Here is an 18,216-nt window from a genome sequence, read left to right on the forward strand (position 1 = left end):
TGGGATGGGGCATGGTACATTCTTAAGGATTCATTCATGATTAGAACATTCAAAAGCATTTATTTGAAATAGAAATGTTTGCACAAATGTCTTTACTGTCACCTTTGATTGGCTTAATGCATCCTATGATTAATAAAAGTATTAATTTGTTTAAAAAGAATTTGTAAAAGAAAAAAATTAAGAATAAAAAAAATGTACATATTAAGTGTAATTTTACTTTTATTGTTAGAGTAAGATTCAAGATAACTACATAATTACATAATCTAAACTCAATATTTAATTTAAACTCAAATCAATATTTTATGTCCATGCATTTATTTACTTGACTAAAGAATGTCCAGTCAGCCGAACATTCCAACAAACTCAATCCGATAACCTTACATTCCTGTATGGGTTATTATGCAGGTAAATGAGGAATTCACTGATACAACATGAATGAATACAATTTCCTAGTACTAATCTATAAATCAGGACGGATTCTTGAGCAGGATTGTCAGACCTTTGCACTGGAGTCCCTGGCGGAAGAGTCCTCTCAGCAGTCTCTTGCAGTACTGGCACACGGTGGGACGGGTGTACGAGTGGACGGCGAATGTGTGTGGAACCTTCACTTTAGTCATGAGGATCTTGTCCAGCTGCACGGGCCGCCCGGTGTAAAAGCGCCTGGCCTCACTGGGGGTGCGGGGCTGGAGACAAATCAACATCTTTACATGATATGATATTTTTTAATGAAACATTAATATTCCATTATGTTAAAGTTACAGTAAAAATCGATGTACATTATTATAAAATATAGTTACAATAAGGTTTATTAGTTAAGTTACATTAAGTAATGAATTGAATAATATTAACTAAATATGAGCAATACATTTGTTACAGTATTTACAATTCAAAATCAAGATGTACAATTTTTACATGTATTCACTTTTTAATCTGTCCCCTCAAAAGCTATTGGTTTTACTGAGGAACATACAGTATGTTTCTCAATTCAAGATTGAGAATGGAATTGAATGTGTGCTGTACCATCTGGGTGTGCGATCGGATGAGACTGGCTTCTTCAGATGTCACACTGCTGTTGAGACTACTGAGGGACTCTGCGGTGGACAGACGCAGAGACTGACTGCTGGTGAGGGATGTGGTGGACAGCCGCCGCTTCCTCGCCCCACTGCAGTTATTAGGAATGCTAAAAGCACAGCGCTTGTGGTAATTCAGTCCACAACCTGCAGGTGGGGATAGTGAGACGGCAAAAAGTTGAAACACTCTTGGACATAGATGGGGATAGCTGGGACATGGAAAATAAACGTAGTTGCATGACAACACACAACAACTGTAGCTATGATTGAATGAAAAACAAGTGCAGTATGAGGAATACAAATTGAGTCCCCACCATCGCATTTGAGTCCTTGACGCACCAGACCGAAAAGCATCTCGCCGCAGTGATCGCAGAAGGCCGGTGCGCGATACGAGTGCACGTTTAACGCGTGAGGACGAATCTGGAAGTCCTCGGATGTAGCAGCAGCTGCAGAATACACAACAAAATCACAAAAAGGAGACATCAGTGCTAACTGCTCAAATGTCATTCAAACCCTGTTTAGAATTTCTACAGGTTTTATGGAGGTAAATTAGACATTTTATGACCAAATTGATTGATAAATTAAAGGAAACACAACACAATACACCAATATGGTCAATAGAGTTGTATTTGCATTATTTTAAAGTTTGAAAATTCCATTTTCAACAGATCTGTTTTCTTTTTTTAATTGAACAATACATATATACATAAGACTTAAAGGGCTCTGTTAACTTTTACTGTGATTTTTCTACTACAAAACGTACTTTTACTGTACATTCCGGTCTTGATCTTGAAAATATTCTTATGCAAATTTAGCAAATTCACATGGAAATGTTAAAATGCACCAAATGAGACTTTGATATTCAATTCAGTGATGTGACTTCTTGTTAAAAGGTATTTTTTCAGAATTTAGTTATTGACATTATAGCATTTTAACATTCTTAAAATTGTGTCATCTTTCAGAAAATTACTTTTGTGTCAAATGCTGTTGATTTATATCACTTCAGTGCTTCAATAAGTCAATACAAGAATATAAAATGTGGATTTATGTTCCAGTGCTATCTTCTATGTATTATGGGTCAATTTCCAAAAAAAGAAATCTATTTATATTTGACTCTGGTCAAATTTCATTTAAAAAAATTAATTAAAGGGGGACAAATTTTGGGAAATTATCCCAGACTTATAATGGTGACATTTTAGTATTATTTATATCCTATAGATATATCAGTATTTTTAAATATCAGTTTCATTTTTCACTCATTAAGGTTTACTCCATAAGTATTGGAACAGTAAAGACAAAATTACTTTCTCTGCTGTGGAGTAAAGACATTTGCAAATGATTAAAAGATGAATATGCAACAAATCTACAGAATGTCACATTTTATTATTAGGTCTTTCGACACATACATGTTTTAAAAAATAAAAAGGACAGCACTTTTAGGGTTCATCCCACTATTTGATATGAGCATAAGTTTTGGAACAGTTTAATTTAAGGCAGATGTAAAAGATTAAAAGCTAATTTTTAGTCACAGATCCCTTGCATGCAATCAGAGCAGTGAGTCTGCAACTCATAGACATCACCAGACTCTTGGTCTTCTGCTTTGATACGCTTTTCCCCAGCCTTTCATGCAGCCAATTCCAACTGTTGATTGTTTTGGGGAGTTTCTGTATTTAGTCTCCTCTTCAGCTGGTGAAATGTTCATGTTCAATCGAATTTAAATCTGGAGATTGATTAGGGCAATCTAAGACTTTACATTTCTTTGCCCTGATAAAGTCCTTGACTGAACTAGCAGGGTGTTTGGATCATTGTGCTGATCCAATATGAAGTGCTTTCTAATGAGTTTGGTGGCATTTTCTTGAATTATGGTAGCCAAGATGATTTTGTACCCTTCCAAATTCATTCTGCTACTGCCATCATACATTGTCATCATTAAAATGAAGAGGTCCTGTTCCAGAGACAGCCATGCATGCCCATGCCATGACACCACCTCCACCAAACTTGACAGATGAGATTGTATGCTTAGCATCAATTGCAGTTCCCTCTTTTCTCCACAATTTTGCTTTCCAATCATTTAGATAAAGGTTCATCAACTCGGTTCCAAAACTCTACTGGCTCACATTTGTGAAGAATCTTGCCTTTCTATTTTTGGTGCTGATCAGAGTTTTGCATCTTGCTGTGTAGCTTCTGTAATTCTGTGTCAAATTTCCACAGTTTCCATACTCTTGATTTCTCCATGCCATTTGTATTTCCTATAGTTCTAATTGACTTCCTCTTTTCTTTTAGCATCCAATTTGCTTGTTTGTTTCTTTCAGAGTCGGCTTTCTTGTCTTCATCCGGGTTTGTGTGCGTCATCGTCGAATGCAAGACTTAGAATGCAGAAGCAATGGATATAACTGATAAGACACATTCTCTGCTTTTAATATCTGAAGAATTAATGCAACAGGACACAGCTGAACACTTAGAAAGACCTGTGAGGCAACTGGGGGGGGGGGGGGGTGTTGAACACATTTTGAACTAAATCAACTCACCGGATAAAACAACTTCCACCAGGTCCCCCTCCTGGATGTCGGACACAGCCTTGACCAGCTGCAGGATGTTACTGCTGCTGGTGTCATGCTTGAAGAGGATGATCTTGTCATAGATCCCATAAAAGCCACATTCAGGAAACTGGACAAAACAACGAGAGAAAGAAACATTGATTAGCCTCATTTATAACCCATCTACATATCCACTACACTCTGTTAATATGAAATTTACTTTTCCTGTTGTTAACAACCTTCACCACATTGCAGCAGCTCATAACAACCACATCCTTGATACATTTTTTGGACAAACATGGAGAATCCAAATTTGAGTTGAGCTACTTAGATCGACGGTCATCATGTTAATGAAGAGCCATCTTCAAGGGTCCCTAATGGTGACACTTTTGCAGGTGTACCCACCAGGGAACTCCTCTCTTATTTGTGCAAGTGTCGCACGTCAAAGTGGGGCAGGGGTGTTCTTTGCTTCTGCCAGCTGCATTTTGAAGATTTCCTGTTGTTGCACAGAAGAGCTTTTAATTTTCGTAGCACTGCTGCTGTAAGACTTCTGAGCGGTTTTATGAGGTGTTATACATTTCATTTATAGGAAGGATTTATAGAAAGTTCAAAACATTACGTAGGTTTCATTACCAGAAACTTCTCGTGGCCAAAACAACCATTTACTGAAACTATGTGGGGAAACTTTTTAATGTCAGATTAATGCACACAACAGCCCACTTTTACATCAACAATTCCTATTCAGTATTCATGAAATTGGGTCGCTCCGTCAGTCAAGATGAAGAAATAAGGAGCTAGTAGGATAGATACAATCATTTAAAAACATGAGAAGAACTGTAATAGATCTTATTCCAGTATGTATATAACCAACAATAACAGATATAGGAAAGTTTCGCTAAAGCTATGTGGCCATTAAACATTTTACTGATCAATTTTGTCCAGAAATGAAGATTCTGTCTACTTACACACTTGTTGTTCCAAACCTGTATGGCTTTCTTTCTTCTGAGGAACACAAAATTGAATTTTTTTTTTTTTAGTCTATACAATGAACATCAAAGGGGTCCCATTTTATTTGTACCCCAATGACATTCATTTTACCTTCTTATATTCCACAGAAGAAAGAAAGTTATACATGTTTGAAATTACATTGATAACAGTAAATGATAATTTTCATTTTTGGGTCAAATGTATATTCAAAATATATTTTATGTTACAGTGTCTTCTGGGTTTGAAAAGAGGCTGATATTGAATAAAGGTCTCAAAAAAAAATGTATATATATATATATATATATATATATATATATATATATATATATATATATATATATATATAAAGGAAATTTAATTAAGAAAAAACCCCACAATATATATTTTTTTCAGGAAACATAAAATCTTGTTTAAAACAAAGAAAAATATCTGCCAATGTGGCAAGAAAAACAATATTGTTTTCCATTTAAATGTAGATTATTTTTCTTACCCCATTGGCAGCTTTTTTTTTTTTTTTTTTAACAAAAGTATAAAAATTTTGATCAATATATCTGAAGCAACTTTTTCTAGTATATCGATGGGAAAAACAGTTGACGCTTCCGGCGTGTGGTCTAAAAGTGTCCCTATTCTCTCAATGAGTAATGGGTGTGTTTTGGGGCATAACGTGCAATAATCCAATCAGAGTCTCACCTCCCATTCCCTTTAAGAGTGAGTTGCGCCCCTGCCATGGCGGATTCGCTATTTAAATGGCGGAATTATAAGGCGCACAGACCTAACACGTCTCCAGAGAGCAAACGGATCTGCTCATGCAATGACTATCCATTATGAAATGTATGACATTTTTATATTTATGTAGCCTAAACAATAATATTATTTTACACTGTAATCCTTTTTTATACATATATTTGACATGTCTGTGTGCTGCTGTGCATCACTGTGTGTAATAAGCAAGGTGGACGCACATTGTTTTTACTAACACGCGCTTTAAATAAAAAAATAACTCAAAAATAGGTTTAAGTTGATTTATGGTGCAGTCTATTTTCAGTTCCTCAAAATAGCAGCGCACCAATAATGTGCCTGAACACATCTCATTTTTTTTTTAGAACAGCACGCCCATGGGCACACAAATGGGTGCAAATACAATTGCTATTTAAACAATGCTGCACAGGACGGGAAAATGAGAACTACGTTGGGCTGAAACTAGCAAAACCACTAACGCCGCGCCTTGCGCAGGGTGTATGATAGGGCCCTAAGTCAGAAAAACTATTCTGCAGTGTACAAATTTGACTGAATCCAACAGAAGACCCATAGCCCATGTGTTAAACTTTCCAACTCATTTTACATTCAAAGATGAAGTTTACTTTGAGACTTTATAGGTACATTAGCAATTAGCTCATGTAATATTGCATTATTACTATGTTTTTTATGCAATAAAACCTTGATAAATATTAGCATTGGCCCTCAAGAGAAATAAAAGGATGAAAACTCTATGCCGTGATCCCTTTAAGGCCTGGTGCATTTTTAAAACCAAATGGCAATGTTACAAACCAACAAAAAATAATTTATATCCAACGCCTTTTAATCACCAGCCATGTAGAGCAGCAGAGGATGGGAGCAGCTCTTTGATGAAGATCTAGCAGGGGGATTCCGACGCAGTGTTGCGCAGAACCCATTTGCACTGATTAGCATGAACGCTAGTGTGGTGGATTTGCTTGGTTGCTTTTCATTTTGAGCTGACAGCTGTGACCGTGCTGTGAAAGAACCCTGAGATCTAGTCGGGTGTGATACCCGAGCACTTCTGCATTACAGCCATTGTCTGCCAATCACTGTAGAGTAAAATCCCACTTGGCACAGAACGACTACCTGGCATAAGAAGATTAGCTACCTGAACAAGCCAACTTGGAGCAAGTTTCAAATGAGAAAGCTGGGCACAATCAATAGCATGACAGAGGTGCAGTGTTACATGTAATGGATGACAGAACAACAAGGATGAAAAAAGATATAGTCGCCCCATACAGCAGGTCAAAGGAGTGTAGGACATAGGCTTGATAATGTCAGTCAAATGCATAGGGGCTTATCAGCGAAGCAGATCTCCTGAATACTTTATAATGAGCCATTCAACGCATGCCATAAAACTCAGTGAGCTGGAAGCCATCACAACGAGCATACCGAACCTGACTCTTGCCCCTTGTCTTGTGTCTGTGTTTGTGTGCGAGTGGCGCTGGAGAAAGTCAGTTGGGATTTTCCACAATGGAACATGGAATCATGGCTGATATCAGTGCACAAAAGCACTCTGAAAAAAGGCAGTCATGTGTAATAAGTAAACCAGGTTTAAAGTTCAACCAGAACACTACATTGGTCTCGCATCCAAATCATGGTGGAGATTGATGGGATTTCCGAAGAACAAACTTTTCTAAATGTTATTTCGAACAAAATAAACTTCAAAGCAAGTTCATTTAGAACAGGGTTCCTGTTAAACCCTGTTTTAACAGGGTTAAAATTCAGTTCCTGGAGGGCCACTGTGTATCTGCACCCCTAATTAAACACGCCTGAGCCCAAGTAGTTAAGGTCTCCAGACTTACTAGAAACTTATGTACACTATGTATTTGCATCACTTTGACCATTCTCTGTAGATCCCGTCTTCTCACACGTCATGATTGGTCAAATATGTACAATGCCTGCAAGTTATTGGTCAAGCTACTTTTCGATCACTACCTTCAGCAAGTATAATAAAGCCAAAACCTGGATATTTTCAGCAATATCGTAATTCTGGTCAAAACGTATCTGGGAATAAAAGAACAAATGGGTGTGATGTAATTTCAAACAAACTCATGCCAAGAACAAAGTTTGCTTGCCATTCACTTTGGTAGTTTGAAACGGCTTGCAAATGTTCTGGAACACCTTTTGACCTTTGGGCCATGGTGGTTTCATTATGGGTACAGTATGTACTTGGTAACTCCCACACACTTAATGTGAAAATCTTTTCATGGTTCATTCTGGTTCATTGAATTTAGACGCAAGTAAAGGTGTAGACAGACTGGAAAGCGGTTTTACAGTAGAAATTGAAGTTGTAATTCTCACTGAAGGTGACTTTTTTCATGTTTAATATTCTAAAGCTGCTTGTTTTAAAGAAATCTGTTGTTATTTGTTTTAATAAAGGATCATGCTGATGTTGTGATACAAGCATGGAAAACCATTAATAGTGCAACAGCGAGGAGTGTGAGAACACAAAACCCAGGCACGACATCAGAGAGACAACAGGAAGAGACAAACTGTGACTAAAGGAATGAGAAAGAATATAGAGAATTACTACACTCCATACCCAAAACAACACTTTTCCACCCAGTTCCTGTTTTTCCCACCGCCTAAGGATTCCCATGTGTTCATTTCAGACCACATGTGGCTAACCTCCACCTCATCCAAAGGAAGAGACAGACCCTGGTCTGTGGCCTTCCGCTCAAAATACTCCCTCCCTCTGCCTGAAGCTTCCACAAGAAAGTCAACAACCCTCCATCTTGTCTATTTCCAGAGGTTTGAGCTGCAGCCAAAGATTATAGTCCACACCCGGCCTGCTACCACAACATCTAACCAACCTCTAAACATGCTTGACAGCAGCAGGCGGCCTCAGGCGAAAACAGTCATACAGTGGCTTCAGGCGCTTGTTAAACTGGGCAAAGTCTGTTCAGAATCTGTCTGCAATTAATGGAGCTGCTTTAGTGGCTTATGAGTCAAACTGCTATTTCTCTTCTTTTATATAACTATAGCATAAAACTGTTTATCCATTGTCTCAGATTGTTCAATTATAGCCGTATGCATATTTTATACAAATACGACAAGCTCTGATCTGATTGAATGAAAGTAAGGGGCTGCACCAATAAGCACTTTTGACAAAGTTCTGTACAATTACTGTATTTGTACTTAAGCAAGGTTAATGTACTTAAATCCAAAAATTTACAAAAGCGGTCACTGGTGCAGTATGCTTTCAAAAGGTACACTTTTGTACCTTATTTAACCCTAAAGAGTGTATGTAAATACCTTAAAAAGTTACATATTAGCACCTAAATTGTGTATATTTGTACCTTTTGAAAAGGTACCACCCCTTTTCTTCTAAATTATAAAGTCTACAAATGTCAGTTTACATCCCATGGACTGTATACACATCACTGGTAGTTGGAAACACTGGAATGGAGAATGGATTTTACGTATGTTGTCGACAAAATATTGAGGACCCTGGAATTTATAAATAAAAAGAGCAGCCACAGGACGCTTGCATTTAAAGGGGTCCTATTATGCTCTTTTACAAGGTCTTGATTTTGTTTTGGGGTGTACTAGAATAGGCTCTCATACTAGGTTGTTTGAAAACCACAACATTTTTTATATATTTTACATTATAACAACACCTTTCTCCCCAGTCTGGCATGAAAAGCTCGAATAGTTCCTGTATCAAATGAAGGCTCGCCTTATGAAATACGAAATGTGCTGTGATTGGTTAGCTGGGCCAGTGTGTGTTGTGATTGACAGCACTTAGTTTTTTAAAAGTGATTTCTGTTAAATATCTCCTTTTGTACTGGACTTTGAGCTTTGTAACTTTGCAGATCTTTTTTTTATGCTCAAACAGCAACATTACAGACTAATTAAAGCTGAAAAAGTGAAAAAGCATAATAGCACCCCTTTAAAGTTAACATTTTAAATGAAAAGGGACCAAAATGACAGCAAAACAATCAAATGTCCTGACAAATAATGAAAATAATCAAATGAATTGAAGAGGTTTGCCCATGGTATATAAACAAACCACGCTCATTTGAAAACCATGTCTGAGGGGCAACATTTTCAATCTAAATTAATTATGTACTTTGCTGGTCTAAAACAAGACACTAATATAAGAGTCCTACAATAGCCTGCATACTAAAACTAGCTCCAACAAGCACTTGCTACTTACTACTTTGTACAAACCCAGTGCTCATTTTATTTGTCAATTAAACTGATAGCAAAAAAAATTTTCCAGACATTTTACATTAAATGCACCATAGACCAAACTGTCGGCCACAAATCACTCGGTTACATATGTATCCTCAATTGTTCCTAAGCATGTTTGCACAGTGGCACAAACAATAGACGCTGGTGCAATCATATCTGCCATTCCCTTGGCTTTGCTTGGAGACAGCGCAGTGTTTCTAAGGATGCTTTGTGTTGACTAGGATCGTGTTTCTCGCATGGTTGCAGGCGGCTGCGCCCATTATGACTCTGATGAATTATGGAAACCATTGCCCCCTTCTCTTCTCTTCTCTTCTCTTCTCTTCTCTTCTCTTCTCTTGTCTTGTCTTGTCTTGTCTTGTCTTGTCTTGTCTTGTCTTGTCTTGTCTTGTCTTGTCTTGTCTTGTCTTGTCTTGTCTTGTCTTGTCTTGTCTTGTCTTGTCTTGTCTTGTCTTCTCTTGTCTTCTCTTGTCTTCTCTTCTCTTCTCTTCGACAGCACAGTGGCAGTCTACACAAACACCTTTCATAACATCCTTCAGGACTTTAACCTTAGGTCTTGTCTCATCAGACATGAGTACGCTGACATAAAAAAAACCACATGCTATAAATAGCCATTGCCCTGCTTTACATGCAATATTGGAAATCTCTGAACTGACCGAAAGCAATAAAGGTGTGTGACATTTATTTGCACTTCCAAGTGTGACATGTATTTTTATTTTCCCTCCTGGTGTTACCTATCAAGTGCCAATAAAGGGTGATCCCCAGTGCGCTCCAGGGATTTAAACTGATCTGGCAAAAGCTTATTCTAATAAAAATGTAGTATCAAATAAACTGCACAGCTGATCTCTCGATCTATCTGTCTATCAGTATGGACACACACTCACATATACATATAGCACATTTATTTAGGGACCCCTTTAAACCACTTTGTGGCTTCATTCTGTGATATGATCATGGTTCACATGGCCATCACCATGGCTTGAGAATGTGAACACAGTTTGGCAACAGCAGTTTTGGAATGAATGGTTGAAACAACATGACCCACTTCAGTCTTTGATTATTCCCACACGTCAAAGCCTTGTTCTTACCAAACAAACTCCTTAATAATGGAACAAGAAGTCACTTTTTCCTTAAATTGCCCTTTGTGCGCTATCCAAACATCAACTAATTGTAATGGAAATGCCCATTGCTCCACTTCAGATCTCAAAGACCTGCTTTATAGTGTTTAGAGACGTTGTGAAACCAAAGAGACTCCAGCGTGCCATGGCAACATAGGATTAGACTGTTTTGGAATTTTCATGCTTTTGTATTAAGAATGATTCACATTAGCCTTTGCTGAGATCTTCTGTTTTTATTCAAGATGGTTTTATTCTACAACCCATCTCAAATTTATATTGTAGCTTACATTAAAAAATATATATATTAAGTGCAAGGCAAGCTTTATTAATCATTAACCTTTTATTTATTAACTATATATCATCCAGAAGTATGAAATAGTAGTGTGTGTATATATATATATATATTAGGGCTGCACGATGTGTCGTTTAAGCATCGATATCGCGATGTACAAATCCACGATAGTCACATCTCAGGATGTGCGATGTAGGCTGTCGTACTTGATCTGTTATTCATTAACTGTACGGGCTGCTCCCCGGCCCTTGACGAATGTGATTCGCAGATTAATTGCACAGCTTAACCATCATAGAGTGAAAGTTTTTTCATTGACAGGACTGAAAAACACATGCAAGTTTAACAGGGCAGAGAGAGAGAGCGCGCGAGAGAGACAGAGAGAGAGAGAGAGAGAGAGCGTGTGCGAGAGAGACAGAGAGAGAGCGTGCGCGAGAGAGACAGAGAGAGAGCGTGCGTGAGAGAGACAGAGAGAGATCGTGCGCGAGAGAGACAGAGAGAGAGCGAGCCGTCTTCAAACAACACGTCTTGCTCTCTCTCCCTCTCGCATATTAATCAATTGACTCGATGGTGTCGATGTTTAAATCATTTAAAATGAGAATGTAAGTGTGCTCACCCCATTTTTGTTTGTAAGAAAAAATATCGCAATATATATCGCAGAAAAATAAAATATCGCAATGTCATTTTTTCCCAATATCATGCAGCCCTAATATATATATATATATATATATATATATATATATATATATATATATTAGGGCTGGTAAGCGATTCAAATTTTTTATCTAATTAATTACATAATGTGGTGATTAATTAATCAAATTAATAAAAAGTGATGTGAGTGACATACAGCCAAGTATGGTGACCCATACTCAGAATTCATGCTCTGCATTTAACCCATCCAAAGTGCACACACACACACACCGTGAACACACACACATACAGTGAACACACACACACACACGGAGCAGTGGGCAGCCATTTATGCTGCAGTGCCCGGGGAGCAGTGGGGGGTTCAGTGCCTTGCTCAAGGGCATGTCAGTCGTGGTATTGCTGGCCCGAGACTCGAACCCACAACCCTAGAGTTAGGAGTCAAACTCTCTAATCACTAGGCCACGACTTCCCCTCACATCAAATTTGTAGAAATGACTCCCAAAAGATAATTTAAAGTCATTGTTGTGTAAAGCATCAAACAGGCATTACAAAAAGTAGGTTCAGCAAGAAATATTTTGTATGATAAAATGTATTAGACATAGCCTACTCTTTTGGACCATGTGAGTAAATGATGACAGAATTGTGATTTTTGTTTGGGTGAACTATAACTTTAATAATTTATTTTCTTAATTTTATTATTATTACTATGAACATATGAAATTATTTCTTTAATGAAATGATACTCTAAATAATAAACTAAAACTGCCAGTAGGTGGTGGTAACTGTCTTAATGATTAAGTCATCGAGTCATTTATTCATTCGTTTGATTCATTCAAATGGCTGATTCATTCAGGGGTGAAGTAAATGGTTCTTTATGAATGGTTCACTGAATCATTAGGCTTGTTCGACTTGAAGCGGATCATCACCATCAGACTGACCGGTGTGGGACATCAAAGAACCGCAAGAGCTTAGAGAGCAGACGACTCCTTGAGCTTTCGAATCGTTTTCGCGGTACTTTGATGTCATACACCGATCGGTCTGCGCAGCTCCACTTCAAAGCCAACACACGTGCCAATGGTTCAACGCGGCAAATGGTTCACCAAATTCGTTCAAAACGTGGATTAAGAAATTATATTCCACTGTGGGTTGCTCAGTGATGAACAGTTCTGCTGTGTCTTTATCTCCTGGTTGGCAAAATTGAGTAAAACAGACAACATTGTAGCCTATCTAAAACAACACAATATTAACTTCTTAATGAACTGTTGTATAAGATGAGTATCACATTTGCAGTAGTGTGATATTGCACTTAGCCTACAGCTCATGTTATATTTCTTAACCATGCGATGTAAATATGAGACACAATCTCAAATATATCTTGAATTTTAGGGACATATTCTAGGCTCCATTACGCAGTAAGTTGTTGTAATTTTAATGTGTTATTTTTCTCCATAATTAATTAATCTAATTAACGTGTTAAATTACCCGCCCTAATATATATATATATATATATATATATATATATATATATATATATATATATATATATATATATATATATATATATATATAAATTGTGAAATATCACTGCAATTTAAAATAACGTGATCTATTTTTATATACTTTAACATATAAAAAAGTGTGTTACAGCCATTACTAGTTAGGATTAGCCCTTGTTTTAGATTTGTTAAAGATTGTTTCTCTGATCTGACAGTATATTTTGCTGTGCAGTGTTTACTGATTTTAATAAAAGTAAATCCAAGAATAACTTTTTATATTATTACTAATAATATGACAAGTTATTCTTGCATTTACTATATTAAAATCAGTAAAAATTCCACAGCAAAATATACTGTCCATCTCTGTGGTTGTGACCCCAAGTTGAGCCCCTCTACATTACAGAAGGTGAAAGAAAAGGTGTGGCTGTGTAAAAAAAAAAAAATGTAAAAAATGTAAACTAAACATGGTCGCCAAACTGAGAGAAAACCGTGTGATAGCACTCCAAAATAGCAAAAGAGAAGAGCGAAACATGAACTAATAGATGCAAGTTCCGCTTTTAATCATCACCACCATTTCCTTTCATATATGTATAGAGTTTACAATACACAGTTTATGTGGCTTTTCGTGCCCAGCACTGCTGTTTTATTTGAAAATGAGTTCACACGGCCCTAAAAACAGTAATGAAGTCAAATGTGAAACCTGCGTCTTCTTGGGTATCACGTTCTCAGAGGCATTACAGCATGTAAAGCAAGATGTTCTCTTTTGATTGTGCGGTTTGAATTTTTCTGAAGGACGTAGATAACTGTACTTTGAACATGCAGCTTCAAATGCCACAAGCTGATTAAATGGAAGTTATTAAATCTGTTATGAGATATTCAACCTACCTTTTTGTCAATACTATCTTTTAGTATATCAATGAACAAAAACAAAGGCCTGAGCGCTTTACAAACACAAGGCCTGAATATGCTTTAACACAGACGTCATTGATCAGCTGAAACACAGACTCAACCACTGAATCATGCCAGAAGCTGTGAGTGCTTATATGAGCTATTCAGATGGCAATATAATTGCTAAAGATACTATTAGCAGAGTAATCATTACTACAGTTGAGCAATACAAAGCAAATAAACAAGAAAGGTAGATGACATCTCAAATTACTGACCCAGATTTTGTGATATTCTAAAATGTATCAGCTTGTCTTCACTGACAGAGAAAAAAAAAAAGTGGTTCTGAGATTCACACCAATGAGTACGGCATCCGTTGTTCAGACATGTCACACATTCTAGTCGGAAACTTAACACAGACAGAGCTTAAATGAGACAAGAATCATACTTTTGTCCATCTCCATCCCCTTTGTAAATGAGGTTTGAGACATAAGTTTAATGCACAGAAATTTGGAAAATGAAAAATTACTTCTTTTTGTACAGGTACGCTGTGTTACTCTAATAAGTGACTTGTCAAAAATATTTAGTTGAATTTACATTTAAAGTTGATTTTAAAAGTAGTGAATTGCAATATCATTACAGATTTGTAATTAAAATATACATTTAAATAAATTACATACACGTTTCAATAGAAATTAATGTCAGTGAATTTATAAGAGTAACAATAAAAGTAATCATGAAATTACATATAATGTTGAACTTAAATTCTACTAAGTCGATTAAAAATATATAATATAATATAATATAATATAATATAATATAATATAATATAATATAATATAATATAATATAAAACAGTTAGTGCTGTCAAACAATTAATCATGATTAATCGCATCCAAAATAAAATATTTTATTTACATAATATTTTATGTCTTCTGTGTACATTTATTATGTATAAATAAATACACACACATCCAGTATATATTTTACAAATATTAACATATATACATTTATATTCTGATATTGTACATTGTATATAAATATATTTAATATATGAACACAACATATTTTTCTTAAATGAATATACACATGTATGTGTTTGTATGTATATATACATAATAAATATACACAGTATACACACATATATTATGTAAACAATAACTTATTTTGGATGTGATTAATCGCGATTAATTGTTTGACAGCACTAAATATAATATAATATAATATAATATAATATAATATAATATAATATAATATAATATAATATAATATAATATAATATAATATAATATAATATAATATAATTAACATGCAATTAAGAGTCCAAATACAATACAATAGACACACACACACACATACTTATATATATACTAAAGTGTAGGCTACTTCTTTTTCAGAGGGGTATGTATGAAGCAAAAGGAGATTATTGTGTAAAATTGAAGATTGGATTGAATAAATATTAGGAACAATGCCTGATTCTTGGCAACATACTGGTTTTGTTTCCAATCAGTACAGTTTATACACTTACCATTTCACAAAGATAACCCTTTCAAAACCAGTTCTCTCATCAACATTTGTTTCATTGTGATGTTATGAAGTTAAATGAATGAAAGAAACAGGACAGTGGCTTTTTGTTTGTAGGAAGTGGAGGTCATGCATGCAAATGTTTAACAACGTTGCAAACAGCCCTCGGAAGAGAAATAGTAAAAAGGCTCCTCTTTAAAACAACAATACAAATAACATGATACAAGGTAATAATGTTTGAGACGACACTCTTGGCTGCAACTTCTTAAGCCTTCCACCATCAACACCATTGAATAATTGAAATGTTACCAGCTAAAACAAAATCTTCCCAGGGGTTTTGGCAGATGTTGACGTTAAATGAAATGGTGCTGTGGCAATTGCGGCGTAAAGATGGCAGCGCTCTACCCTCATTAGCGTCCAACAATTACTTGGCTCAGCTGCGCGGGAATTTCACTGGCCATTGTGTTTGTACGTGATAGAACACATGCTTTTAACTTGTTGGGTTATTTTTAGGTCATGTGATGTAGGTCTTTTTTTTTTTTTTTGCAGAGAGACACGGCCAAACAACCTGAGTGACAAGAGTGAATGAGAATTCTCCGTCGCAAAATATGACGCAATAAATCAGTGATGTCAGCAGCTGATTCACAACAACAAACAACACTGAGGTCAGTTGGAGCACAATGGGATAAAAGATTCTATTCTACTGAGCTTGGCTCTTTTAGGCTAACTCTTTTCTTCTATTCCTCCACCCTGGTCCACTTGTGCAACAGATAGTCCCCTATAGCATACGCTAAAATACAACAAACTAAAGGAGTTCTTTGTTATGCAGATCTGAACCACTAGCAAGGTAGTGCCTTGTGAAAAGGAAGTGTTGCTTAACTGTATTGAATGTGCACTTGTAGTGTACTTCGAAACTTAAAAGTATAATTTCAACAAACGAACAAACTATTTGCATATGATATAATATCCATCAAATTAAATGTAATTTTATTAATAAGATTCGGGAGGAGCGCGTCAGATACTTAGCTTAACCAACACAGGTGGACCATAATCAAGTAATCAATCCCATAGTATAAATATCGCTGACTTACCTCTATCCATTGACGGTTTATCAGCATCCCATCTCCTCACTTCAAGTTCACTTCATAAATAGACGGGGAAGGGGGGGGTACTCTAGGTTCGGGCCATTCCCGAGCTCGGAGCCCTTCCCCGGACAGCACGCCAAATACGCATTCCATACCTCAGCTAATTATATGTAAGCGTGAACTATTGAAACGGCTGCATGGAGGATGCTTTCAGGATTTAAGTAGCCTACACATTTAAAAACTGCACTTTGTAATAATATGAAATTAAAAGTTTTACTTTAAAATTCATTCCAAATCATGTTCAATAGACTTTTGTCATGCTATAAAAAAGTACGCTTAGGCTAACAAACTTAAGCATGTTGATTATAAATTTAATTGTAGTGTTATACAATACTATATCAAGTTAATATAAATCTACCAAAATGCACCTTCATCATTACAAATGTGTAATTACAAATATTTTAATATATATTTCAAAGACAATATGAAATCACATTACTTAAGTGACCTAAAAATGCTTTAACAATTTAATTAAAATTAACATTTTAATATAAATTATACTATAACACATAATACATGTAATTGCAAGTAACATGCACATAAATATTACATTTATTTTGCACCTAAGTATATTCTTTTAAAATATGTTATACATAAGTACTCTTTTTATACAAAGTGTTTTTTTTATTTATTTTTTTATGTGAGATATAAGAACATTGTCTCATAAGGAAGCAAAAGCAAATAAAGGCACTATAAATCAAGATTTTGTGGCTTTTAGTTCAGCTTTAAGCCCGTTTAGCATTAATAACAATTAGTAAGCTATATGATTAAAAAAAAAAAAAAACTTATAGGAGATATATGCAGAACATGACTTACACGTATAAAAATTAGGCTACTTGTTTGATAAATTGTAAACTAATTCTCTCAAATCTCTCTAAAGTGCAAAGGACTAGCAATTAGAAAATTATGTTTTTGATTAGCTGTAAGCTAAAGGCTTTTAGCTACTTAAAATAAAATCCCTTCAACAAGTGCCGCCCCAACTTAGTTTAACAGGAAATGACAAGACAGGAGATATAATTGTGTTTGTCAAACAATTTAATTGAATCTTCATTCTTATAAACTCAAGTGAAGAGAAAAGGGCAAAGCTAAAGCTACATGCTAAAGCTACTTACATGGATCAGTAAGTCTGTAAACCTCTGTGATGTTTGTGTAGAATATCAGGGTTAAGAGCCTGACTTCCTGTTTGTGTTCTCACAAGTTCAAGAGGGCAAGGAGGGAAAGTCTGTGGAGCTACTAAGTCAACTCTTTCTTTGTTTAATATTCTTGCGTCAGCTCCATGCAATCATATTGCATGAGTGGTGTAAGACAACTTTCCCTTTAGTCATGAGTAGATAACACAGATATATTAACAAAGGTGAACATCTGTGTCATGGAACAAGGTGTAAACGCCAAATTTACATTCCTCACATGGCTAGAGCATGACAGCTTGCAGGACTGGTGCAAATACCAATGATCCTTTCATACTAACAGCGCTTTCACATTGCTGCTGTAGCCTTCCAAATTCATTGATATAGTTTAAAATAACTAACTTCTTCAA

At 35.8% G+C, this 18,216-nt stretch overlaps 1 protein-coding gene across 3 annotated transcripts in view; it reads right to left on the reverse strand.

The window, feature by feature from the left end:
• The window catches only part of prkd2 (protein kinase D2), a 38,341-nt gene that overhangs the window by 11,695 nt on the left and 8,430 nt on the right, over positions 1–18,216 (reverse strand). For all 3 annotated transcript variants that reach the window (XM_059514770.1, XM_059514769.1, XM_059514768.1), the window contains 4 exons: positions 3,599–3,737; positions 1,385–1,516; positions 1,021–1,217; positions 500–683 (listed from right to left, as the gene is read on the reverse strand). In XM_059514770.1, coding sequence (XP_059370753.1) covers positions 500–683; positions 1,021–1,217; positions 1,385–1,516; positions 3,599–3,737 — 652 coding nt within the window. The remainder of the gene's footprint in view (positions 1–499; positions 684–1,020; positions 1,218–1,384; positions 1,517–3,598; positions 3,738–18,216) is intronic.

The sequence above is a fragment of the Carassius carassius genome, chromosome 28, assembly GCF_963082965.1.
Source record: "Carassius carassius chromosome 28, fCarCar2.1, whole genome shotgun sequence".
Classification (NCBI taxonomy): Eukaryota; Metazoa; Chordata; class Actinopteri; order Cypriniformes; family Cyprinidae; genus Carassius; species Carassius carassius.